Here is a 26,389-nt window from a genome sequence, read left to right on the forward strand (position 1 = left end):
CTTGGAACTACATCTCCCAGCAGGCACCGCATCCGCCCAGACCCTGTCAAAGTGTTGTAGAACGGTGACCGCTGGGAGTTGTAGTACTAATGGCTGTATCTGGTGTCAGTGCTCCTAGCCCGGGACTACAAATCCCAGCATGCTGCCCTGTGTCCTGTGCTCTCTACTACGGAGACTCCACTCAGCTGTGAGACTGCCTGTGAGGGGGAGAGGAGAGGTTCCCGGCTGCTGCCTGTGAGGTGAGAGGTTCCCAGGTGCTGCCTGTGAGGGGGAGAGGAGAGGTTCCCGACTGCTGCCTGTGAGGGGAGGGGAGAGGAGAGGTTCCCTGCTGCTACCTGTGAGGGGGAGAGGTTAGGTTCCCGGCTGCTGCCTGTGAGGGGAGAGGTGAGGTTCCCTGCTGCTGCCTGTGAGGGGGAGAGGTTAGGTTCCCGGCTGCTGCCTGTGAGGGGGAGAGGTTAGGTTCCCGGCTGCTGCCTGTGAGGTGAGAGGAGAGGGTCCCTGGTGTTGCCTGTGAGGGGAGAGGTTCCCGGGTGCTGCCTGTGAGGGGAGAGGTTAGGTTCCCGGCTGCTGCCTGTGAGGGGAGAGGTTCCCGGCTGCTGCCTGTGAGGGGAGAGGTGAGGTTCCCTGCTGCTGCCTGTGAGGGGAGAGGAGAGGTTCCCGGGTGCTGCCTATGAAGTGAGAGGTTCCCGGCTGCTGCCTGTAAGGGGGAGGTGAGAGGTTCCCGACTGCTGCCTGTGAGGTGAGAGGTTCCCGGCTGCTGCCTGTGAGGGGGAGAGGAGAGGTTCCCGACTGCTGCCTGTGAGGTGAGAGGTTCCCAGCTGCTGCCTGTGAGGTGAGAGGTTCCCGGCTGCTGCCTGTGAGGGGGAGGTGAGAGGTTCCCGGCTGCTGCCTGTGAGGGGGAGAGGAGAGGTTCCCCACTGCTGCCTGTGAGGTGAGAGGTTCCCAGCTGCTGCCTGTGAGGGGGAGGTGAGAGGTTCCCGGCTGCTGCCTGTGAGGGGGAGAGGAGAGGTTCCCGACTGCTGCCTGTGAGGTGAGAGGTTCCCGGCTGCTGCCTGTGAGGGGGAGAGGAGAGGTTCCCAGCTGCTGCCTGTGAGGTGAGAGGTTCCCGGCTGCTGCCTGTGAGGGGGAGGTGAGAGGTTCCCGGCTGCTGCCTGTGAGGGGGAGAGGAGAGGTTCCCCACTGCTGCCTGTGAGGTGAGAGGTTCCCGGCTGCTGCCTGTGAGGGGGAGGTGAGAGGTTCCCGGCTGCTGCCTGTGAGGGGGAGAGGAGAGGTTCCCGACTGCTGCCTGTGAGGTGAGAGGTTCCCGGCTGCTGCCTGTGAGGGGGAGAGGAGAGGTTCCCGGCTGCTGCCTGTGAGGTGAGAGGTTCCCGGCTGCTGCCTGTGAGGGGGAGGTGAGAGGTTCCCGGCTGCTGCCTGTGAGGGGGAGAGGTTCCCGGCTGCTGCCTGTGAGGTGAGAGGTTCCCGGCTGCTGCCTGTGAGGGGGAGGTGAGAGGTTCCCGACTGCTGCCTGTGAGGTGAGAGGTTCCCGGCTGCTGCCTGTGAGGGGGAGAGGAGAGGTTCCCGACTGCTGCCTGTGAGGGGGAGAGGAGAGGTTCCCGACTGCTGCCTGTGAGGTGAGAGGTTCCCGGCTGCTGCCTGTGAGGGGGAGAGGAGAGGTTCCCGGCTCCTGCCTGTGAGGTGAGAGGTTCCCGGCTGCTGCCTGTGAGGGGGAGAGGAGAGGTTCCCGGGTGCTGCCTGTGAGGTGAGAGGTTCCCGGCTGCTGCCTGTGAGGGGGAGGTGAGAGGTTCCCGGCTGCGTCCTGTGAGGGGGAGAGGTTCCCGGCTGCTGCCTGTGAGGTGAGAGGTTCCCGGCTGCTGCCTGTGAGGGGGAGGTGAGAGGTTCCCGACTGCTGCCTGTGAGGTGAGAGGTTCCCGGCTGCTGCCTGTGAGGGGGAGAGGAGAGGTTCCCGACTGCTGCCTGTGAGGGGAGAGGTTCCCGGCTGCTGCCTGTGAGGGGGAGAGGTTCCCGGCGGCTGCCTGTGAGGGGGAGAGGTTCCCGGCGGCTGCCTGTGAGGGGGAGAGGTTCCCGGCGGCTGCCTGTGAGGGGGAGAGGTTCCCGGCGGCTGCCTGTGAGGGGGAGAGGTTCCCGGCGGCTGCCTGTGAGGGGGAGAGGTTCCCGGCGGCTGCCTGTGAGAGGAGAGGTTCCCTGCTGCTTCCTGTGAGGGGGAGAGGAGAGGTTCCCTGCTGCTGCCTGTGAGGTGAGAGGTTCCCTGCTGCTTCCTGTGAGGGGGAGGTGAGAGGTTCCCTGCTGCTGCCTGTGAGGTGAGAGGTTCCCTGCTGCTGCCTGTGAGGTTCCTGGGTACTGCGTGTGAGGTGAGAGGTTCCCGGGTGCTGCCTGTGAAGGGGGAGGAGAGGTTCCCGGGTGCTGCCTGTGAAGTGAGAGGTTCCCGGGTGCTGCCTGTGAGGTGAGAGGTTCCCGGGTGCTGCCTGTGAGGTGAGAGGTTCCCGGGTGCTGACTGTGAGGGGCAGAGGAGAGGTTCCCGGCTGCTGCCTGTGAGGGGGAGAGGTTCCCGGCTGCTTCCTGTGAGGGGAAGAGGAGAGGTTCCCGGGTGCTGCCTGTGAGGGGAGAGGAGATGTTCCCGTGTGCTGCCTGTGAGGGGAGAGGTTCCCCGCTGCTGCCTGTGAGGGGGAGAGCAGAGGTTCCCGCTGCTGCCTGTGAGGGGGAGAGCAGAGGTTCCCCGCTGCTGCCTGTGAGGGGGAATGGAGAGGTTCCCCGCTGCTGCCTGTGAGGGGAGAGGTTCCCGGCTGCTGCCTGTGAGGGGAGAGGTTCCCGGCTGCTGCCTGTGAGGGGAGAGGTTCCCGGCTGCTGCCTGTGAGGGGAGAGGTTCCCGGCTGCTGCCTGTGAGGGGAGAGGTTCCCGGCTGCTGCCTGTGAGGGGAGAGGTTCCCGGCTGCTGCCTGTGAGGGGAGAGGTTCCCGGCTGCTACCTGTGAGGGAGAGGAGAGGTTCCCGGCTGCTGCCTGTGAGGGGAGAGGTTAGGTTCCCGGCTGCTGCCTGTGAGGGGAGAGGTGAGGTTCCCGGCTGCTGCCTGTGAGGGGAGAGGTGAGGTTCCCGGGTGCTGCCTGTGAGGGGAGAGGAGAGGTTCCCGGGTGCTGCCTGTGAGGGGAGAGGTTAGGTTCCCGGGTGCTGCCTGTGAGGGGAGAGGTTCCCGGGTGCTGCCGGTGAGGTGAGAGGAGAGGTTCCCGGGTGCTGCCTGTGAGGTGAGAGGAGAGGGTCCCGGGTGTTGCCTGTGAGGGGAGAGGTTCCCGGGTGCTGCCTGTGAGGGGAGAGGTTAGGTTCCCGGGTGCTGCCTGTGAGGGGAGAGGTGAGGTTCCCGGGTGCTGCCTGTGAGGGGAGAGGAGAGGTTCCCGGGTGCTGCCTGTGAGGGGAGAGGTTCCCGGGTGCTGCCGGTGAGGTGAGAGGAGAGGTTCCCGGGTGCTGCCTGTGATGTGAGGGGAGAGGTTCCCGGGTGCTGCCTGTGAGGGGAGAGGTTAGGTTCCCGGGTGCTGCCTGTGAGGGGAGAGGTTCCCGGGTGCTGCCTGTGAGGGGAGAGGAGAGGTTCCCAGGTGCTGCCTGTGAGGGGAGAGGAGAGGTTCTCTGGTGCTGCCTGTGAGGGGAGAGGTTCCCGGGTGCTGCCTGTGAGGTGAGAGGTTCTCGGGTGCTGCCTGTGAGGTGAGAGGAGAGGTTCCCGGCTGCTGCCTGTGAGGGGAGAGGTTCCCGGGTGCTGCCGGTGAGGTGAGAGGAGAGGTTCCCGGGTGCTGCCTGTGATGTGAGACGAGAGGGTCCCTGGTGTTGCCTGTGAAGTGAGAGGTTCCCGGGTGCTGCCTGTGAGGGGAGAGGAGAGGTTCCCAGGTGCTGCCTGTGAGGGGAGAGGAGAGGTTCCCGGGTGCTGCCTGTGAGGGGAGAGGTTCCCGGGTGCTGCCTGTGAGGGAGAGGTTCTCGGGTGCTGCCTGTGAGGTGAGAGGAGAGGTTCCCGGCTGCTGCCTGTGAGGGGAGAGGTTCCCGGCTGCTGCCGGTGAGGTGAGAGGAGAGGTTCCCGGCTGCTGTCTGTGAGGTGAGAGGTTCCCGGGTGCTGCCTGTGAGGTGAGAGGAGAGGTTCCCGGGTGCTGCCTGTGAGGTGAGAGGAGAGGGTCCCGGGTGCTGCCTCTGAGGTCAGAGGAGAGGTTCCCGGGTGCTGCCTCTGAGGTGAGAGGAGAGGTTCCCGGGTGCTGCCTGTGAGGTGAGAGGAGAGGTTCCCGGGTGCTGCCTGTGAGGTGAGAGGAGAGGTTCCCGGGTGCTGCCTGTGAGGTGAGAGGATAGGTTCCCAGGTGCTGCCTGTGAGGGGAGAGGTTCCCGGGTGCTGCCTGTGAGGGGAGAGGTTCCCGGGTGCTGCCTGTGAGGGGAGAGGTTTCCGGGTGCTGCCTGTGAGGGGAGAGGTTCCCGGGTGCTGCCTGTGAGGGGAGAGGTTCCTGGCTGCTGCCTGTGAGGTGAGAGGAGAGGTTCCCGGCTGCTGCCTGTGAGGGGAGAGGTTCCCTGCTGCTGCCTGTGAGGGGAGGGGAGAGGTTCCCGGCTGCTGCGCGTGAGGGGAGGGGAGAGGAGAGGTTCCCGGGTGCTGCCTGTGAGGGGAGAGGAGAGGTTCCCGGGTGCTGCCTGTGAGGGGAGAGGAGAGGTTCCCGGGTGCTGCCTGTGAGGGGAGAGGAGATGTTCCCGGGTGCTGCCTGTGAGGGGAGAGGAGAGGTTCCCGGGTGCTGTCTGTGAGGTGAGAGGTTCCCGGGTGCTGCCTGTGAGGGGAGAGGAGAGGTTCCCGGGTGCTGCCTGTGAGGGGAGAGGAGAGGTTCCCGGGTGCTGCCTGTGAGAGGAGAGGTTCCCGGGTGCTGCCTGTGAGGGGAGAGGAGAGGTTCCCGGGTGCTGCCTGTGAGGGGAGAGGAGAGGTTCCCGGGTGCTGCCTGTGAGGGGAGAGGAGAGGTTCCCGGGTGCTGCCTGTGAGGGGAGAGGAGAGGTTCCCGGGTGCTGCCTGTGAGGGGAGAGGAGAGGTTCCCGGGTGCTGCCTGTGAGGGGAGAGGAGAGGTTCCCGGGTGCTGCCTGTGAGGGGAGAGGAGAGGTTCCCGGGTGCTGCCTGTGAGGGGAGAGGAGAGGTTCCCGGGTGCTGCCTGTGAGGGGAGAGGAGAGGTTCCCGGTTGCTGCCTGTGAGGGGAGAGGAGAGGTTCCCGGTTGCTGCCTGTGAGGGGAGAGGTTCCCGGGTGCTGCCTGTGAGGTGAGGGGAGAGGAGAGGTTCCCGGGTGCTGCCTGTGAGGGGAGAGGTTCCCGGGTGCTGTCTGTGAGGTGAGGGGAGAGGGTCCCGGCTGCTGCCTGTGAAGGGAGAGGTTCCCGGCTGCTGCCTGTGAGGGGAGAGGAGAGGTTCCCGGGTGCTGCCTGTGAGGGGAGAGGAGAGGTTCCCGGGTGCTGCCTGTGAGGGGAGAGGTTCCCGGGTGCTGCCTGTGAGGGGAGAGGTTCCCGGGTGCTGCCTGTGAGGGGAGAGGAGAGGTTCCCGGGTGCTGCCTGTGAGGGGAGAGGAGAGGTTCCCGGGTGCTGCCTGTGAGGGGAGAGGAGAGGTTCCCGGGTGCTGCCTGTGAGGGGAGAGGAGAGGTTCCCGGGTGCTGCCTGTGAGGGGAGAGGAGAGGTTCCCGGTTGCTGCCTGTGAGGGGAGAGGAGAGGTTCCCGGTTGCTGCCTGTGAGGGGAGAGGTTCCCGGGTGCTGCCTGTGAGGTGAGGGGAGAGGAGAGGTTCCCGGGTGCTGCCTGTGAGGGGAGAGGTTCCCGGGTGCTGCCTGTGAGGTGAGGGGAGAGGGTCCCGGCTGCTGCCTGTGAGGGGAGAGGTTCCCGGCTGCTGCCTGTGAGGGGAGAGGTTCCCGGCTGCTGCCTGTGAGGGGAGAGGTTCCCGGCTGCTGCCTGTGAGGGGAGAGGTTCCCGGGTGCTGCCTGTGAAGTGAGAGGTTCCCTGCTGCTGCCTGTGAGGTGAGGGGAGAGGTTTCCAGCTGCTGCCTGTGAGGTGAGGCGAGAGGTTCCTGGGTGCTACCTGTGAGGGCTAGAGCAGAGGTTCCCAGGTGCTGCCTGTGAGGGGTAGAGGAGAGGTTCCCGGGGGCTGCCTGTGAGGGGTAGAGGAGAGGTTCCCGGCTGCTGCCTCTGAGGGGTAGAGGTTCCCGGCTGCTGCCTCTGAGGGGGAGAGGTTCCCGGCTGCTGCCTCTGAGGGGGAGAGGTTCCCGGCTGCTGCCTCTGAGGGGGAGAGGTTCCCGGCTGCTGCCTCTGAGGGGGAGAGGTTCCCGGCTGCTGCCTCTGAGGGGGAGAGGTTCCCGGCTGCTGCCTCTGAGGGGGAGAGGTTCCCGGCTGCTGCCTCTGAGGGGGAGAGGTTCCCGGCTGCTGCCTGTGAGGTGAGGGGAGAGGTTCCCGGCTGCTGCCTGTGAGGGGAGAGGTTCCCGGCTGCTGCCTTTGAGGGGAGAGGTTCCCGGCTGCTGCCTTTGAGGGGAGAGGTTCCCGGCTGCTGCCTGTGAGGTGAGAGGAGAGGTTCCCGGCTGCTTCCTGTGAGGGGAGAGGTTCCCGGCTGCTGCCTGTGAGGGGAGAGGTTCCCGGGTGCTGCCTGTGAGGGGAGAGGTTCCCGGGTGCTGCCTGTGAGGGGAGAGGTTCCCGGCTGCTGCCTGTGAGGTGAGGCAAGAGGTTGCCGGCTGCTGCCTGTGAGGGGTAGAGGAGCGGTTCCCGGCTGCTGCCTGTGAGGGGTAGAGGAGCGGTTCCCGGCTGCTGCCTGTGAGGGGTAGAGGAGCGGTTCCCGGCTGCTGCCTGTGAGGGGTAGAGGAGAGGTTCCCGGCTGCTGCCTGTGAGGGGTAGAGGAGAGGTTCCCGGCTGCTGCCTGTGAGGGGTAGAGGAGAGGTTCCCGGCTGCTGCCTGTAAGGGAGAGGGTTCCCGGCTGCTGCCTGTAAGGGGAGAGGTTCCTGGCTGCTGCCTGTGAGGGGAGAGGAGAGGTTCCCGGGTGCTGCCTGTGAGGGGAGAGGTTCCCGGGTGCTGCCTGTGAGGGGAGCGGTTCCCGGGTGCTGCCTGTGAGGGGAGAGGTTTCCGGCTGCTGCCTGTGAGGGGAGAGGTTCCCGGCTGCTGCCTGTGAGGTGAGGGGAGAGGTTCCCTGGTGCTGCCTGTGAGGGGAGAGGTTCCCGGGTGCTGCCTGTGAGGTGAGGGGAGAGGTTCCCGGCTGCTGCCTGTGAGGGGAGAGGTTCCCGGGTGCTGCCTGTGAGGGGAGAGGGTCCCGGCTGCTGCCTGTGAGGTGAGGCAAGAGGTTCCCGGGTGCTGCCTGTGAGGGGTAGAGGAGAGGTTCCCGGCTGCTGCCTGTGAGGGTAGAGGAGAGGTTCCCGGCTGCTGCCTGTGAGGGGTAGAGGAGAGGTTCCCGGCTGCTGCCTGTGAGGGGTAGAGGAGAGGTTCCCGGCTGCTGCCTGTGAGGGGTAGAGGAGAGGTTCCCGGCTGCTGCCTGTGAGGGGTAGAGGAGAGGTTCCCGGCTGCTGCCTGTGAGGGGTAGAGGAGAGGTTCCCGGCTGCTGCCTGTGAGGGGTAGAGGAGAGGTTCCCGGCTGCTGCCTGTGAGGGGTAGAGGAGAGGTTCCCGGCTGCTGCCTGTGAGGGGTAGAGGAGAGGTTCCCGGCTGCTGCCTGTGAGGGGTAGAGGAGAGGTTCCCGGCTGCTGCCTGTGAGGGGTAGAGGAGAGGTTCCCGGCTGCTGCCTGTGAGGGGTAGAGGAGAGGTTCCCGGCTGCTGCCTGTGAGGGGTAGAGGAGAGGTTCCCGGCTGCTGCCTGTGAGGGGTAGAGGAGAGGTTCCCGGCTGCTGCCTGTGAGGGGTAGAGGAGAGGTTCCCGGCTGCTGCCTGTGAGGGGTAGAGGAGAGGTTCCCGGCTGCTGCCTGTGAGGGGTAGAGGAGAGGTTCCCGGCTGCTGCCTGTGAGGGGTAGAGGAGAGGTTCCCGGCTGCTGCCTGTGAGGGGTAGAGGAGAGGTTCCCGGCTGCTGCCTGTGAGGGGTAGAGGAGAGGTTCCCGGCTGCTGCCTGTGAGGGAGAGGTTCCCGGGTGCTGCCGGTGAGGTGAGGGGAGAGGTTCCCGGCTGCTGCCTGTGAGGGGGAGAGGTTCCCGGCTGCTGCCTGTGAGGGGAGAGGTTCCCGGGTGCTGCCTGTGCGTGTATACTGTCAGTGTGAGGTTACCTGTGCGTGTATGCTGTCATTGTGAGGTTACCGGTGGGTGTTTACTGTCAGTGTGAGGTTACCGGTGGGTGTATACTGTCAGTGTGAGGTTACCGGTGGGTGTATGCTGTCAGTGTGAGGTTACCGGTGGGTGTATGCTGTCAGTGTGAGGTTACCGGTGGGTGTATGCTGTCAGTGTGAGGTTACCGGTGGGTGTATGCTGTCAGTGTGAGGTCACCGGTGCGTGTATGCTGTCAGTGTGAGGTTACCGGTGGGTGTATGCTGTCAGTGTGAGGTTACCGGTGGGTGTATGCTGTCAGTGTGAGGTTACCGGTGGGTGTATGCTGTCAGTGTGAGGTTACCGGTGGGTGTATGCTGTCAGTGTGAGGTTACCGGTGGGTGTATGCTGTCAGTGTGAGGTTACCGGTGGGTGTATGCTGTCAGTGTGAGGTTACCGGTGGGTGTATGCTGTCAGTGTGAGGTTACCGGTGGGTGTATGCTGTCAGTGTGAGGTCACCGGTGCGTGTATGCTGTCAGTGTGAGGTCACCGGTGCGTGTACACTGTTGGCACACAGTTGTGCTGTGTGAGGTTACCGGTGCGTGTTACTGTCGGCGCGGCGGTGTGTGAGGTTACCGGTATGTGAGTATACTGTCGGCGCACAGCAGTGCACTCCTAGCTGTAATGAACGCTGAGACCTGATTGGTTGCAGTGAGCTGTATTATGTATTGTCTCTCCCCAGCGCTGTGATGTCATTGTGACTGTGTGCGGCATGTTATGTGGACGCCCATGAAAGATGGCGGAGGCAGTTCTGCAAGGACGCGATGATGGGGAATTCGACCTGGATCTGTTCTTCTTTGGTATGTTGGGAATTGTTCTTAATTCTCAGTCAATCGGATCATACATGACAACACGTTCCAGCACAAGAGGGCCGGACCATCACTTTCATTCCTCCTTCCTACCCCTGGGGTGGGGGGGCACTGCCTGGCCGCAGGGTATTGTGCTGCGCTTTCATTACTCCTTCCTACCTCTGGGGTGGGGGGGCACTGCCTGGCCGCAGGGTATTGTGCTGCGCTTTCATTCCTCCTTCCTACCTCTGGGGTGGGGGGGGGGCACTGCCTGGCCGCAGGGTATTGTGCTGCGCTTTCATTCCTCCTTCCTTCCTCTGGGGTGGGGGGGGGGCACTGCCTGGCCGTGGGGTATTGTGCTGCGCTTTCATTCCTCCTTCCTACCTCTGGGGTGTGGGGGGCACTGCCTGGCCGTGGGGTATTGTGCTGCGCTTTCATTCCTCCTTCCTACCTCTAGGGTGGTGGGGGGGGGGGGGCACTGCCTGGCCGTGGGGTATTGTGCTGCGCTTTCATTCCTCCTTCCTACCTCTGGGGTGGGGGGGGGGGGCACTGCCTGGCTGTGGGTATTGTGCTGCGCCTTCATTCCTCCTTCCTACCTCTGGGGTGGGGGGGCACTGCCTGGCCGTCGGGTATTGTGCTCCGCTTTCATTCCTCCTTCCTACCTCTGGGGTGGGGGGGCACTGCCTGGTTGCGGGGTATTGTGCTGCGCTTTCATTCCTCCTTCCTACCTCTGGGGTGGTGGGGGGGGGGGCACTGCCTGGCTGTGGGGTATTGTGCTGCGCTTTCATTCCTCCTTCCTACCTCTGGGGGGGGGGGCACTGCCTGGCTGCGGGGTATTGTGCTGCGCTTTCATTCCTCCTTCCTACCTCTGGGGTGGGGGGGGGCACTGCCTGGCTGTGGGGTATTGTGCTGCGCCTTCATTCCTCCTTCCTACCTCTGGGGTGGGGGGGGGGGCACTGCCTGGCTGTGGGGTATTGTGCTGCGCCTTCATTCCTCCTTCCTACCTCTGGGGTGGGGGGCACTGCCTGGCCGTGGGGTATTGTGCAGCGCTTTCATTCCTCCTTCCTAACTCTGGGGTGGGGGGCACTGCCTGGCCGCGGGGTATTGTGCTGCGCTTTCATTCCTCCTTCCTACCTCTGGGGTGGGGGGGCACTGCCTGGCCGTGGGGTATTGTGCTCCGCTTTCATTCCTCCTTCCTACCTCTGGGGTGGGGGGGCACTGCCTGGCTGCGGGGTATTGTGCTGCGCTTTCATTCCTCCTTCCTACCTCTGGGGTGGTGGGGGGGGGCACTGCCTGGCTGTGGGGTATTGTGCTGCGCTTTCATTCCTCCTTCCTACCTCTGGGGGGGGGGGGGGCACTGCCTGGCTGCGGGGTATTGTGCTGCGCTTTCATTCCTCCTTCCTACCTCTGGGGTGGGGGGGGGGGCACTGCCTGGCTGTGGGGTATTGTGCTGCGCCTTCATTCCTCCTTCCTACCTCTGGGGTGGGGGGGGGGCACTGCCTGGCTGTGGGGTATTGTGCTGCGCCTTCATTCCTCCTTCCTACCTCTGGGGTGGGGGGCACTGCCTGGCCGTGGGGTATTGTGCAGCGCTTTCATTCCTCCTTCCTAACTCTGGGGTGGGGGGCACTGCCTGGCCGCGGGGTATTGTGCTGCGCTTTCCTTCCTACCTCTGGGGTGGGGGGGCACTGCCTGGCTGCGGGGTAATGTGCTGCGCTTTCCTTCCTACCTCTGGGGTGGGGGCACTGCCTGGCCGTGGGGTATTGTGCTGCGCCTTCATTCCTCCTTCCTACCTCTGGGGTGGGGGGCACTGCCTGGCCGTGGGGTATTGTGCTGCGCTTTCATTCCTCCTTCCTACCTCTGGGGTGGGGGGGCACTGCCTGGCCGCAGGGTATTGTATTCCTCCTTCCTACCCCCGGAGGGCACTGCCTGGCCGTGGGGTATTGTGCTGCGCTTTCATTCCTCCTTCCTACCTCTGGGGTGGGGGGGGCACTGCCTGGCCGCAGGGTATTGTGCTGTGCTTTCATTCCTCCTTCCTGCCCCCGGAGGGCACTGCCTGGCCGTGGGGTATTGTGCTGCGCTTTCATTCCTCCTTCCTACCTCTGGGGTGGGGGGGGGGCACTGCCTGGCTGTGGGGTATTGTGCTGCGCTTTCATTCCTCCTTCCTACCTCTGGGGGGGGGGCACTGCCTGGCCGTGGGGTATTGTGCTGCGCTTTCATTCCTCCTTCCTACCTCTGGGGTGGGGGGGGCACTGCCTGGCCGCGGGGTATTGTGCTGCGCTTTCATTCCTCCTTCCTGCCCCCGGAGGGCACTGCCTGGCCGTGGGGTATTGTGCTGCGCTTTCATTCCTCCTTCCTACCTCTGGGGTGGGGGGGGGGGGCACTGCCTGGCCGTGGGGTATTGTGCTGCGCTTTCATTCCTCCTTCCTACCTCTAGGGTGGGGGGGGGGGCACTGCCTGGCTGTGGGGTATTGTGCTGCGCCTTCATTCCTCCTTCCTACCTCTGGGGTGGGGGGCACTGCCTGGCCGTGGGGTATTGTGCTGCGCTTTCATTCCTCCTTCCTACCTCTGGGGTGGGGGGCACTGCCTGGCCGTGGGGTATTGTGCTGCGCTTTCATTCCTCCTTCCTGCCCCCGGAGGGCACTGCCTGGCTGTGGGGTATTGTGCTGCGCTTTCCTTCCTACCTCTGGGGTGGGGGGCACTGCCTGGCCGTGGGGTATTGTGCTGCGCTTTCATTCCTTCTTCCTACCTCTGGGGTGGGGGGGCACTGCCTGGCCGCAGGGTATTGTGCTGCGCTTTCATTCCTCCTTCCTGCCCCCCGAGGGCACTGCCTGGCCGCAGGGTATTGTGCTGCGCTTTCATTCCTCCTTCCTGCCCCCGGAGGGCACTGCCTGGCCATGGGGTATTGTGCTGCGCTTTCATTCCTCCTTCCTACCTCTGGGGTGGGGGGGGGCACTGCCTGGCTGTGGGGTATTGTGCTGCGCTTTCATTCCTCCTTCCTACCTCTGGGGTGGGGGGGGCACTGCCTGGCCGTGGGGTATTGTGCTGCGCTTTCATTCCTCCTTCCTACCTCTGGGGTGGGGGGGGGGGGGCACTGCCTGGCCGCGGGGTATTGTGCTGCGCTTTCATTCCTTCTTCCTACCTCTGGGGTGGGGGGGCACTGCCTGGCCGCAGGGTATTGTGCTGCGCTTTCATTCCTCCTTCCTGCCCCCGAGGGCACTGCCTGGCCGCAGGGTATTGTGCTGCGCTTTCCTTCCTACCTCTGGGGTGGGGGGCACTGCCTGGCCGTGGGGTATTGTGCTGCGCTTTCATTCCTTCTTCCTACCTCTGGGGTGGGGGGGCACTGCCTGGCCGCAGGGTATTGTGCTGCGCTTTCATTCCTCCTTCCTGCCCCCCGAGGGCACTGCCTGGCCGCAGGGTATTGTGCTGCGCTTTCATTCCTCCTTCCTGCCCCCGGAGGGCACTGCCTGGCCATGGGGTATTGTGCTGCGCTTTCATTCCTCCTTCCTACCTCTGGGTGGGGGGGGGCACTGCCTGGCTGTGGGGTATTGTGCTGTGCTTTCATTCCTCCTTCCTACCTCTGGGGTGGGGGGGGGGGGCACTGCCTGGCCGTGGGGTATTGTGCTGCGCTTTCATTCCTCCTTCCTACCTCTGGGGTGGGGGGGGGGGCACTGCCTGGCCGCGGGGTATTGTGCTGCGCTTTCATTCCTCCTTCCTGCCCCCGGAGGGCACTGCCTGGCCGTGTGGTATTGTGCTGTGCTTTCATTCCTCCTTCCTACCTCTGGGGTGGGGGAGGGCACTGCCTGGCCGTGGGGTATTGTGCTGCGCTTTCATTCCTCCTTCCTACCTCTGGGGTGGGGGGGGGGGGGGGGGCACTGCCTGGCCGCGGGGTATTGTGCTGCGCTTTCATTCCTCCTTCCTGCCCCCGGAGGGCACTGCCTGGCCGTGGGGTATTGTGCTGCGCTTTCATTCCTCCTTCCTACCTCTGGGGGGGGGGGGGGGGGGGCACTGCCTGGCCGTGGGGTATTGTGCTGCGCTTTAATTCCTCCTTCCTACCTCTGGGGTGGGGGGGGGGGGGCACTGCCTGGCCGCGGGGTATTGTGCTGCGCTTTCATTCCTCCTTCCTGCCCCCGGAGGGCACTGCCTGGCCGTGGGGTATTGTGCTGCGCTTTCATTCCTCCTTCCTACCTCTGGGGTGGGGGGGGGGGGGCACTGCCTGGCTGTGTTGTGCTGTGCTGCGCTTTCATTCCTCCTTCCTACCTCTGGGGTGGGTGGGGTGGGGGGGGGCACTGCCTGGCCGTGGGGTATTGTGCTGCGCTTTCATTCCTTCTTCCTACCTCTGGGGTGGGGGGGCACTGCCTGGCCGCAGGGTATTGTGCTGCGCTTTCCTTCCTACCTCTGGGGTGGGGGGCACTGCCTGGCCGTGGGGTATTGTGCTGCGCTTTCATTCCTTCTTCCTACCTCTGGGGTGGGGGGGCACTGCCTGGCCGCAGGGTATTGTGCTGCGCTTTCATTCCTCCTTCCTGCCCCCCGAGGGCACTGCCTGGCCGCAGGGTATTGTGCTGCGCTTTCATTCCTCCTTCCTGCCCCCGGAGGGCACTGCCTGGCCATGGGGTATTGTGCTGCGCTTTCATTCCTCCTTCCTACCTCTGGGGTGGGGGGGGGCACTGCCTGGCTGTGGGGTATTGTGCTGCGCTTTCATTCCTCCTTCCTACCTCTGGGGTGGGGGGGGGGCACTGCCTGGCCGTGGGGTATTGTGCTGCGCTTTCATTCCTCCTTCCTACCTCTGGGGTGGGGGGGGGGCACTGCCTGGCCGCGGGGTATTGTGCTGCGCTTTCATTCCTCCTTCCTGCCCCCGGAGGGCACTGCCTGGCCGTGTGGTATTGTGCTGTGCTTTCATTCCTCCTTCCTACCTCTGGGGTGGGGGAGGGCACTGCCTGGCCGTGGGGTATTGTGCTGCGCTTTCATTCCTCCTTCCTACCTCTGGGGTGGGGGGGGGGCACTGCCTGGCCGCGGGGTATTGTGCTGCGCTTTCATTCCTCCTTCCTGCCCCCGGAGGGCACTGCCTGGCCGTGGGGTATTGTGCTGCGCTTTCATTCCTCCTTCCTACCTCTGGGGTGGGGGGGGGGGGCACTGCCTGGCCGTGGGGTATTGTGCTGCGCTTTCATTCCTCCTTCCTACCTCTGGGGTGGGGGGGGGGGGCACTGCCTGGCCGCGGGGTATTGTGCTGCGCTTTCATTCCTCCTTCCTGCCCCCGGAGGGCACTGCCTGGCCGTGGGGTATTGTGCTGCGCTTTCATTCCTCCTTCCTACCTCTGGGGTGGGGGGGGGGGGGCACTGCCTGGCTGTGTTGTGTTGTGCTGCGCTTTCATTCCTCCTTCCTACCTCTGGGGTGGGTGGGGTGGGGGGGGGCACTGCCTGGCCGTGGGGTATTGTGCTGCGCTTTCCTTCCTACCTCTGGGGTGTGGGGGCACTGCCTGCCCGTGGGGTATTGTGCTGCGCCTTCATTCCTCCTTCCTACCTCTGGGGTGGGGAGGCACTGCCTGGCTGTGGGGTATTGTGCTGCGCTTTCATTCCTCCTTCCTACCTCTGGGGTGGGGGGGGGGGGGGGCACTGCCTGGCCGTGGGGTATTGTGCTGCGCTTTCATTCCTCCTTCCTACCTCTGGGGTGGGGGGGGCACTGCCTGGCTGTGGGGTATTGTGCTGCGCTTTCATTCCGCCTTCCTACCTCTGGGGTGGGGGGGCACTGCCTGGCTGTGGGGTATTGTGCTGCGCTTTCATTCCTCCTTCCTACCTCTGGGGTGGGCACTGCCTGGCCGTGGGGTATTGTGCTGCGCTTTCATTCCTCCTTCCTACCTCTGGGGTGGGGGGGGGCACTGCCTGGCTGTGGGGTATTGTGCTGCGCTTTCATTCCTCCTTCCTACCTCTGGGGTGGGGGGGGGCACTGCCTGGCTGTGGGGTATTGTGCTGCGCTTTCATTCCTCCTTCCTACCTCTGGGGTGGGGGGCACTGCCTGGCTGTGGGGTATTGTGCTGCGCCTTCATTCCTCCTTCCTACCTCTGGGGTGGGGGGCACTGCCTGGCTGTGGGGTATTGTGTTGCGCTTTCATTCCGCCTTCCTACCTCTGGGGTGGGGGGGCACTGCCTGGCTGTGGGGTATTGTGCTGCGCTTTCATTCCTCCTTCCTACCTCTGGGGTGTGGGGGGCACTGCCTGGCCGTGGGGTATTGTGCTGCGCTTTCCTTCCTCCTTCCTACCTCTGGGGGGGGGTGCACTGCCTGGCCGTTGGGTATTGTGCTGCGCTTTCATTCCTCCTTCCTACCTCTGGGGTGGGGGCACTGCCTGGCTGTGGGGTATTGTGCTGCGCTTTCCTTCCTACCTCTGGGGTGGGGCACTGCCTGGCTGTGGGGTATTGTGCTGCGCTTTCATTCCTCCTTCCTGCCCCTATAATAGTGATTTGACCCATGGAGGACTCCGTTCTTAGACACCATTGTCATTCAGGCGCACACTGTTTGCGCCATCCATACGCATTGCGGGATGGGGGGGCGTGGCTACAGCTTTCTCCTATCCCACATAATGGGATCTGTGTCCCGGGGGAATTCTATCGCCCTCCTGGGCTCTGCTGTAACCTCGTGGTACCCGTGGTGTGGCACTAGCAGACCATGGGATGGGATAGTGGTATGATGTTACACCTCTGCACCTGGGTATGTCCGGTAAATGTGAGGCTACATCTCAGACACATGGCGCACTGCGTGGGGGAAGGTACTGGAGCCTTCGCAGCATTTTCTGGGTCACTGAAGGAACATATAGAACTGTGGGAATGTTTAGCTGCTCACATTGGGAAAGACAGACTGCTGGAAATGTGGAAAATGTCATCTACACTAGACCCTATGGCAAATCCATGTCCATCTACATTGTTCCCCGGACATCTCTTTCTACGTCCAGCGCGTTCCTGAATTCCTTCTTAAATCATTTCTCCGTCTCATCCTAGGAACAGAAACTCCAGCTGGGCAGTCTGAGATTGCACCAATTCTGCATCGGGGTGAGGAACACTGCGCTGGCAACGTTCACACAAGCATTGCAGCTGGTGAGTATTGGGTGTGATAAATGCAGTGTCAGTAGGTTACTCCTGCAGAAGTGTTGGGGAGGAGCCCAGGGGTGTGGTCGCTATCCTGGGATGGGAATAGGGGGGAGGAGCCCAGGGGTGTGGTCGCTATCCTGGGATGGGAATAGGGGGGAGGAGCCCAGGGGTGTGGTCGCTATCCTGGGATGGGAATAGGGGGGGGGGGAGGAGCCCAGGGGTGTGGTCGCTATCCTGGGATGGGAATAGGGGGGAGGAGCCCAGGGGTGTGGTCGCTATCCTGGGATGGGAATAGGGGGGAGGAGCCCAGGGGTGTGGTCGCTATCCTGGGATGGAATAGAGGGGGAGGAGCCCAGGGGTGTGGTCGCTATCCTGGGATGGGAATAGGGGGGGAGGAGCCCAGGGGTGTGGTCGCTATCCTGGGATGGAATAGGGGGGAGGAGCCCAGGGGTGTGGTCGCTATCCTGGGATGGAATAGGGGGGGGAGGAGCCCAGGGGTGTGGTCACTATCCTGGGATGGAATAGGGGGGGGAGCCCAGGGGTGTGGTCGCTATCCTGGGATGGAATAGGGGGGGAGAAGCCCAGGGGTGTGGTCGCTATCCTGGGATGGAATAGGGGGGGAGGAGCCCAGGGGTGTGGTCGCTATCCTGGAATGGAATAGGGGGGGAGGAGCCCAGGGGTGTGGTCGCTATCCTGGAATGGAATAGGGGGGGAGGAGCCCAGGGGTGTGGTCGCTATCCTGGGATGGAATAGGGTGGGAGGAGCCCAGGGGTGTGGTCGCTATCCTGGGATGGAATAGGGGGGGAGGAGCCCAGGGGTGTGGTCGCTATCCTGGGATGGAATGGGGGGGAGGAGCCCAGGGGTGTGGTCGCTATCCTGGGATGGAATAGGGGGGGAGGAGCCCAGGGGTGTGGTCGCTATCCTGGGATGGGAATAGGGGGGATGAGCCCAGGGGTGTGGTCGCTATCCTGGGATGGGAATAGGGGGGGAGGAGCCCAGGGGTGTGGTCGCTATCCTGGGATGGGAATAGAGGGGGAGGAGCCCAGGGGTGTGGTCGCTATCCTGGGATGGGAATAGAGGGGGAGGAGCCCAGGGGTGTGGTCGCTATCCTGGGATGGGAATAGAGGGGGAGGAGCCCAGGGGTGTGGTCGCTATCCTGGGATGGGAATAGAGGGGGAGGAGCCCAGGGGTGTGGTCGCTATCCTGGGATGGGAATAGAGGGGAGGAGCCCAGGGGTGTGGTCGCTATCCTGGGATGGGAATAGAGGGGGAGGAGCCCAGGGGTGTGGTCGCTATCCTGGGATGAGAATAGAGGGGGAGGAGCCCAGGGGTGTGGTCGCTAGCCTGGGATGGGAATAGGGGGGAGGAGCCCAGGGGTGTGGTCGCTGTCCTGGGATGGGAATAGAGGGGGAGGAGCCCAGGGGTGTGGTCGCTATCCTGGGATGGGAATAGAGGGGGAGGAGCCCAGGGGTGTGGTCGCTATCCTGGGATGGGAATAGAGGGGGAGGAGCCCAGGGGTGTTGTCGCTATCCTGGGATGGGAATAGAGGGGGAGGAGCCCAGGGGTGTGGTCGCTATCCTGGGATGGGAATAGGGGGGGAGGAGCCCAGGGGTGTGGTCGCTATCCTGGGATGGGAATAGGGGGGGATGAGCCCAGGGGTGTGGTCGCTATCCTGGGATGGGAATAGGGGGGGAGGAGCCCAGGGGTGTGGTCGCTATCCTGGGATGGGAATAGAGGGGGAGGAGCCCAGGGGTGTGGTCGCTGTCCTGGGATGGGAATAGAGGGGGAGGAGCCCAGGGGTGTTATAGTAAAATAGTGGTTGCTACAAAGATAAAGAATATGGTAAGTTCAAGCACAAAGTGTTCGGAGCGATAAAGGTTTACTCCGGTGTAACAGGGAAAGGCTTAGTCCAAAAACATATATTGTGGGTCACAGGGAATACTTATCCACCACAAAAATCACAAACCGCTTTCCCTTCAAGTGTCTGAGCATCAGCTTAAAGTAACAATACACATAGGCCCTTATTCTGGTTCACTCAAAGGCAAATTCCTTCTCAAATCGACAAAATCATGTGGGGCAGGTGTAACTTGTGCAGAGAGAATTAGATTTGGGTGGAGTTTTACTTCAAAAGGTGTGTGTACACATGGAGCAATATGATCGCTGGCAATATCCTGAGATGGTCGCAGATAAATATGTCCCACTGCCGGGAGAAGAGGCCGGGGGAGCATGCTCCTCCTCCGCATGCTCCTCCGACCAGCGACCATTCAGGGGCTGAAAAACGGGAGCGCACACTCAGCGATTTATCGCCGGTGCACACTCCCATTGCTGGCAATGTGGTCACTCAGCGACCATAATTCCAGCAATAATCGCCCCTGTGTGTACGCACCTAAAGTGAGATCTATGTTGCAGTGTAAAAATAAAGCAGTTCCCTGCACAGAAACAAAATAACTCTCTGCACGTTCCATCTGCTCAGCGACCATATTGCCAGCGATAAATGCTCGTGTGTACACACCTTTACACTGGTAGAAACCCTAATTGGAGCCGTACTTTTTGTTGCACTCTTTATGTGACTTTAACAGACCACCCTTTGATGTTACACACGGTTTCTTATGTAGCGCACACATATTCCGTAGCGCTTTACAGAGAATATGTGAACTTCTGCTATGTGTGTGTTCTGCAGAGGTACAAACCAGACAGTAACATTTGAATGTACCTTGGAACCTGAAACAATGGCCCTTATTCAGATGTAATAACAGTACAAATTTGGGTAGTTTCACGGCGGCAGCCTAAGCTACATTGTCAGCGTAGCCCAACGGCTGCATAGTAAGTGTAGTGTCTCCTCGGCAGCCCTGCATAGTTAGCGTAGTCACTGTACTGTCCGCGGTAGCTGCAGCTCTGTCCCCAGTGTCCCTGGCAAGCCTAGCGAGTGCCTCACACAGCGCCGGTATCCCCTGCGCTGTCGGACGCTGATGGAGAGGGGATCCTGCTCGCGCCGGAGGAGAGGCGCTCAATCTGTCCGAGACGCAAGAGCATCTCAGACGCTTGTGCGTCTCAGTAAGTATTGCGGCAGGGTACGGCAACCCTGCCAACAGGGTTAGGGGTTCGGTAGCGCGTGCGTCTCCTGCACAAAGGGGGGTGCGGTGTGCAAGTGCGTTTCATGCACAATAAAGGATGCATTTGCCAGTGCTCCATTTTACATACTGGCAAATGCCTCCACTTGAAACCCCAACTATTCACGCCAACCCGAAGCGTGGTGAGCGGTACGTGTCCTCCCGAATTCTTCATACCCCAACTATCCATGTCAGCGTGGAGTTGAATTTATAAAGTGTGGCTAGCACCTCGAGCCACTGAGCCTGAAGCGTGGTGAGCGCACGTGGATTACTTGACGTGTATTCCGCGTCCCCGTGCTGCGCTCGCCACACTTTATAATATCAACTCCACGCCGACGTGGATAGTGGGGGTATGAACAAGTCGGGAGGATGCGCACCGCTGCGCTCGCCACTCCGGGCTGGTGTGGATAGTGGGGGTATGAACAAGTCGGGAGGATGCGCACCGCTGCGCTCGCCACTCCGGGCTGGTGTGGATAGTGGGGGTATGAACAAGTCGGGAGGATGCGCACCGCTGCGCTCGCCACTCCGGGCTGGTGTGGATAGTGGGGGTATGAACAAGTCGGGAGGCTGCGCTTGCCACTCCGGGCTGGTGTGGATAGTGGGGGTATGAACAAGTCGGGAGGATGCGCACCGCTGCGCTCGCCACTCCGGGCTGGTGTGGATAGTGGGGGTATGAACAAGTCGGGAGGATGCGCACCGCTGCGCTCGCCACTCCGGGCTGGTGTGGATAGTGGGGGTGTTTCAGGAACACATTCACACCTGTCGTGTCAGGCAGGTTAAAATGGTCAATGGTTCCAACACAATGTAATAAGCGCTGACTGACTACGCAAGCTCCGGCTAGTCCACGAACGGGCGGGAACACGAAGGTGATACTGACAGGGACGCCTGACTGACTACGCTAACTACTTAAGCGGCCACGGGAACGCGCTCTATTGACTACGCAAACTACTTAAGCGAGCTGCGGGAGCACTACGCTGATTCTGACAGGGACGCTGACTGCGCTGGCCGCGGTAACACTACGCGGATTCTGACAGGGATGCTGACTGCGCTGGCCGCGGTAACACTACGCTGATTCTGACAGGGATGCTACGCTAACTACGTAACTGACAATGGCCCTTATTCAGATCTGATCGCAGTACAAATTGGGTCTCAAAATGAGCAAAACCATGTGCACTGCAGGTGGGGCAGATGTAACATGTATAGAGTTAGATTTGTGAGTTATTTTGTTTCTGTGCAGGGTAAATACTGACTGCTTTATTTTTACACTGCAATTTAGATTTCAGTTTCAACACACCCCACCCAAATGTAACACTCTCTGCACATGGTACATCTGCCCCACCTGCAGTGCACATGGTTTTGCCCATTTTGGAAACAAATTTGTACTGCGATCAGATCTGAATAGGGGCCAATGTATGTACCATTACCAATCCCCTTCATCTCCACTCCTTGATTATAACCGAGACACCGCAACTTACAAGGAATAATAACCATGGATAAAAGGAGAATCCATGCTTGTGACAGCCTCTTTCTCAGACTTTGGTCACTCCTCTGGAATAGGCGATTTGGTTCTGTCAACTCGACTTTCTCCTCGTCTCTGTTTTCCTGTGGTTGCAAATATGAGCATTTTACCCAAAATTTCCAACCGGGCACTCCATTTTACTGAGTGGGTCCCCAGGGACGCCCTCTGCTGTGTCACTCCTCCAGTTACGTCAATCTGAACAGTACCGGCCGCCACTTGGGACACGCGGGTTCCCTATATAAGGTATGCCGCTACCAATGCAAGATTTGAAGGGGAGCTCACATTCGCCCTGGAAACACAATACAAGGGTTGTAGCAAAACCACACTAGAATCCTAAGAACACAGATTCAGAACTGGAAATATGAATTATTTATTTCTAAGCTTTAGTTACAAAGATGATTACATATATCTAAGAATACACACAGACGAATACAACTGAAACAAAATAAAAAGGAATGAAAAACAGAACCTTATTTTACACACAAGTACTGGTTCTGTAGTGGGGGATTTCACACGAACACCGGGTCGCTTCCAGCCTGCTTGCTGATCCCCAAGAAGTACCACCGGTTATGGGGAAAGATCTGTAGATTCCCTCATCCCTCCCACCAATTTCATGCTGGACACTAAAGCTGGGTACACATATATACAATTGTCGGGCCGTTCTTCCGTTCTGGGTCGGACAGCCGTTCAATTGTATATGTGTGTACGCTGTCCCGTACGAGCGATAAACTGCAAAAAACTGTCTTGACCGTCCATACTCGGTCAGTCGACGGTTCTTTGCTATTTAATTTTCATCCGACAGGACGGCCTCATATCGGTACAAAGGTGCAGTGTGTACGCACGTTCGACCGATATGCTGCCGTCCTTGCGACTATACTGCCAAAGCTGGAACGCCCATGTGGGCGTTCCAGCTTTGACTAAAAAAAAAAAAAACGGCGTGGGGTCCCCCCCCACAGCTGTAACCAGCACCAGGCTGAAGAGCCGGGGCTGGTATTAAAAAATCAGGAAACCCGACAAATAGGGCTTTGCTGATTTTTTAAAACCAGCTCCAGTTCCGGGGCTGGTTCCCAAAATATGGGGGACAAAATGACCAGGGGTCCCTCGTATTTTAAGAACCAGCCCCAGGCCAAACCAGCCAGCAGGGTAATGCCACAGCCGGGGGACACTTATTATATAAGGTCCCGCGGCCAAAGCATTCAGCCCTCTGACCGGTCAGCCTGGCCTGGGGGAGTGGGGACCCCCCCCAATAAAGGGGTCCCCCCTCCAGTACTTACCTGACCAGGCTGAAGCCTGGTGCTGTCCCCGGTGGCCCTGTGCAGTGGCCACCGGGCTGATCATTGTGTTAAAAAAATAGAATAAAAACTATTGTTTTTTCCTGTGGAACTATGAGTCCCAGCAAGCCTCCCCCGCATGCTGGGACTTGGAGAACCACAAGTCCCAGCATCCCACATGCCCCACGCATTAAAGGGCCCGCTGGCACTTGTAGTTCCACAGAAAAAATAGTTAAATAAATACACACTGACACTTTAAAAAAATAAAAGTTTAATACATACATTACACAAACACACTGATACTTACCTATCTTGATCCCGTAGGTAGGTCCCAGGGTCCGGTCAGGTGGCTTGGTTCCGGGGCTCCAGGGCTGAAGAGTCCGGGGTCCTGGATCCGTAGTAATCCAAAGTGGTACCTGAGTAAGCAAATCCTACTCACCTGTCCTCTGGCGTCCACCCCAGCATCTTCACTTCAAGACGCGCTGCTCCCGGCTGCTGTGGTACCCGCTCCGCTGTACACTAGAGACGCAGAGATCCTTCTTCCTCTGCGTCTCTGCTCAGAATGATTTCTGGCCAATCAGGAGCCGAGAAAGTCCAGGATCCAGGTCTCTCAACCCAGCGGCTTGCAGGGTGGACTCCCTGTCAGCCCCGTGGCCATTTGTTCTGATGTACGCCTTCTCTCTGATTTTGCTCCTCCTGAGAGTAATCCGCATGTTGAAGGCAGAGGGTTGCAAATTGATATTTGTGGCCCCTCCGGTCCGTCTACCTCTACATCCAGACATGCTCTCCCAAGGGCCGTGTCTATAACCGGATTTGGAGCTTCTGGCTTTGATGGGCTGGCTCTTGACACCTCTCTGTTAAGAGCCAGGAGCTTTAACTCCAGGGTTATTTTTAACCATGCTCTGGGCACGCAAACCTTCCTCATACGGTGCTTACCATCGCATCTGGCGGGCATACTTTTCCTGGTGTCATACTCGCTAATTCAGTCCTAGGATTTACCGCATGGCCAGGATTCTGTCTATTTTACAGAAGGGCCTGGAGGCCGAATTACGCACATCTTCCTTGAAACTACAGGTTTCAGCTTTGTTCATCTTGTTCTGTAGGAAATTAGTGTTGTTGTCAGATGTCCGCACATTCATGCAGGGCGTCCTGCATATCCAGTAGGGATGCCAATCCCGGGGAATGTTTTTTGAATCCTGGGGTTTGGGATTGAAAAATGCTCAATCTGGGATTAGCATCCCTATTTTTTTTTTAAATCCTCCCATGCCCCCTAACCGTCGCGCACATTTATCGTACTTACATACAGTACTTGGTGCATCGGGCGGTGTGGCTGGGGAGCAAGGTTGGGTGGTGCGAGGGTGCCGCATTGAGCGGCCAGGCCAGCGTCAGAGGAGCAAGGCAGGCAGTGTGGTTATGCGGCCTGTGTAGCGTGACCTTCAGCATCATGTGCAGTCTAATCATGGCGATTTTTAGGCAATTTCTGGCGCTGTTGGGGCCAAATCCCTAGATCCCGCTGATCCCGATCCTGGTATTGGCTCTCCAGGCCCCACCGTCAGTGGACTTCTGTTGGCAATTACCTTGGCCAGGAGAGTGTCTGTCAGATCTGTCAGCTTTGTCTAGTTGGTCCCCATTTCTGATCTTCCATTCTGATTGGGCGGCATATGCTCCAAGGAAGTGGGAGAAAGAGGATGTCTGATAGAGAAAATTAATTCTGTCTTACCTGTTAAATCTCTTTCTTCGAGGACATCAGGGGCCACATTGATCCCTACCTGCCGCAACCTGCTTTAGTTCTGTTATTGTTATAGTTGCCTAGTTCCTCTGTTGTGCGAACTAGACTGTGTTCAGAATGTGTTTCAGTGCGGTGCTTCTCTTCCTTCTCTCTTGGCTTGTTAAAAAAACTGAATTTTAGAGGAGGGAGGAGCCTGGTTTGCCTTGGAGTTTAACCTCATGGATGTTGGAAGCTCTCTTTCCCACTCCAACTACCCAGCCCCTGATGTCCTCAAAGAAAGAGATGTAACGGGTACTGTAAGACATAATTCATTTTCTCTATCGGACATCTTCTTTCTCCCACCTCTTTGTCTAATTCCCCTTTTTTTCTTTGAAGCTCTTTCCCTGTTTCTGGGTCCTATCACATATTATGATTTTACCCCACCCCTCTCTTCCTCTTTCTCGCTCCTCTCATTTTTTTGCTCTCTTCCTCCGACACCCTCTTTGTCTCTAAAGGTGCCCATACACTAGTAAGATTTATCTTCAAAGCTGGCTGGTTGTCACTCATCTATAGCCATGTTTTTGATCCAGTTTGTCAGTTTTCCAGCATTTCCAAGCGAACTGTCATTTGCTCTCATCCATAACCATGTTTTTGTTCCAACCAGACAGATCTGAAAATAAATCTGCATGTGTATGGCCACCTTACCACCTGTCTGTCTCTCTTCTATCATCCTAAGAGGTATTGTAGTGCCAGTAGGAGGGTGGAGCAGTACCCCAACTTTATAAAGTGAGGGGTCCCTGGGACCCAAATATTTTTTCAATGACCATGATCCCTGCTGAGGTACGTTCCCAGTGACCTTAATGGAAGTGGCTCTGGTCAGTAACACCTGGAACAGTACTTCCCACCTGATTAATATCATGACCATTACTCTGTGGCATCTCAGGGGTTGACCGCTTTGAACCTTTCTGCTGCAGCCTCAGTTGTTTACTCCTATGAGATATTGCACAGTTATTTCATTGTTTCATTTCCTGGGGATTTATCATGACATCAGATTGTCGACCAAACATAATCTCATAAAGTGACAGGTAAGACAGGCATGTCCAAACTATGGCCCTCCAGCTGTTGTGAAACTACAAGACCCATATTTTTACTTCATTTATTCTCTCTTTATCCTCAGACAGATAAGAGAAGACTTGATGTTTGGGTACTTGTTTGCTAGCACGGTGCCCCCGATTTTGATTGTATTACATCTGATACAATCGCATCGCATGCAATATTGCGGCATGTGATGCGATCTGATTTTTAATTGTACAAGCACCCTGATGGGTGCTTTTAATGTAAAATGCACCCCCATTGGCAACGCCACCCCCACTATCAACGCCAACCCGAAGCGTGGCGAGCGCAGCGGTACGCGTCCTCCGACCTTTTCATACCCCACTATCCACGTCGGTGTGGAGTTGACTTTAGATTACTTTACATGTATTGCGGCTTCGCTCGCCACGCTTCGGTCTCGTATTCCGCGTCCCCTCGCGGGGCTCACCACAGGGGTATGAAAAGGTCGGAGGTTTCTCCTGCTCTCCATGGGGGTTATTCTAGTTCATTCTTTCTGACAAAATCCTTCTTAGATGGACAAAACCATGTGCACTGCGGGTGGGGCAGATGTAACATGTGCAGAGAGAATTAGATTTGGGTGGGGTTTTACTTCAAAGTGAGATCTATATTGCAGTGTAAAATAAAGCAGTCAATATTTTCCCTGCACAGAAACAAAATAACTCACCCAAATCTAATTCTCTCTGCACATGTTACATCTGCCCCCCTGCAGTGCACATGGTTTTGTCCATCTAAGAAGGATTTTGTCAGAAAGAATGGACTAGAATAACCCCCCATGTGAGGTGTGCAGACTTGTGTTTGAGCAGTGTGTTCGGGGGATCTGTGGATTTTGGCTTCTGAACAGGTTTAAGGTTAGTGTTTTGTGCAGTGTTTATATTACAACACATGGCTGTGTGACAATTTTAATTGGGTTTGTGGCTGCAGACTGGTGCTGTGTATTTTGTCCTCATTTATTCTTATTATTGTGTTGTGCTTTGGCCGTGGTTTCAGTGCCCTGGGTTTTTATTTTATTTATTTTGTAATTGTTAGCGTTTTTAAATGCCCTTTTGGGGGCTTTGGTTTAGTTTTTTTTTTAATACACCCCTAAATTGTGGTTTTATGTTAGGTGGGGTCTCCCTGAGCTTCCCTGCCTGCTGCATGCTGTTTTATGTTAGGGGGGTCTAACTAGGAGCATTACTGATTTCTTATTGGATACCATTAAAATAACTTATTAAATTCCAAATAAATTAATATAGAAGTACAGCATTATGGCACTTGCAATAAATACATTAGAGTACATTTTTTTTAATTTATAAACCATAAAAAACAAAAAAAATAACAACTTTAACAAAGATAGCCCTACAGTTCACCTAAAAAAGATGCCGAGGGAAAAATGGAGAACTGCTCTAAAAAAAGAAACCAACAGGACTCGCAATTTGTGCATTGAATACACTTTTGGAGAGAGACACTAAAATCCCCATTGAACAGAAATGGTGAGAAGTGCAGGGTGAACTGAGTTAGCTTCGCAAAATATTTTTGGAGAAGCAACAGAGCTGAATAGAGGGAAGCACAAAATAGGAGAGAAAAGTTCACCACTCTCCAA

The 26,389-nt window shown here is 58.9% G+C and overlaps 1 protein-coding gene across 5 annotated transcripts in view; it reads left to right on the top strand.

The window, feature by feature from the left end:
* Positions 1–40: 40 nt before the first annotated feature.
* The window catches only part of LOC146079845 (uncharacterized), an 82,711-nt gene continuing 56,362 nt past the window's right edge, over positions 41–26,389 (top strand). Inside the window, exons 1-3 of one of the 5 annotated variants that reach the window (XM_083186485.1) lie at positions 41–239; positions 8,910–9,027; positions 16,001–16,096. In XM_083186485.1, coding sequence (XP_083042611.1) covers positions 8,964–9,027; positions 16,001–16,096 — 160 coding nt within the window. In that variant the 5' untranslated portion in view covers positions 41–239; positions 8,910–8,963. Of the gene's footprint in view, positions 240–1,273; positions 1,357–2,217; positions 2,237–5,961; positions 5,987–8,909; positions 9,028–16,000; positions 16,097–26,389 lie in introns of those variants that run through there. The other 4 variants (XM_083186484.1, XM_083186488.1, XM_083186487.1 and 1 more) reach the window with 4 other exon arrangements.

This window comes from Crinia signifera, chromosome 5, assembly GCF_055691185.1.
Source record: "Crinia signifera chromosome 5, ASM5569118v1, whole genome shotgun sequence".
In the NCBI taxonomy this organism is placed as follows: Eukaryota; Metazoa; Chordata; class Amphibia; order Anura; family Myobatrachidae; genus Crinia; species Crinia signifera.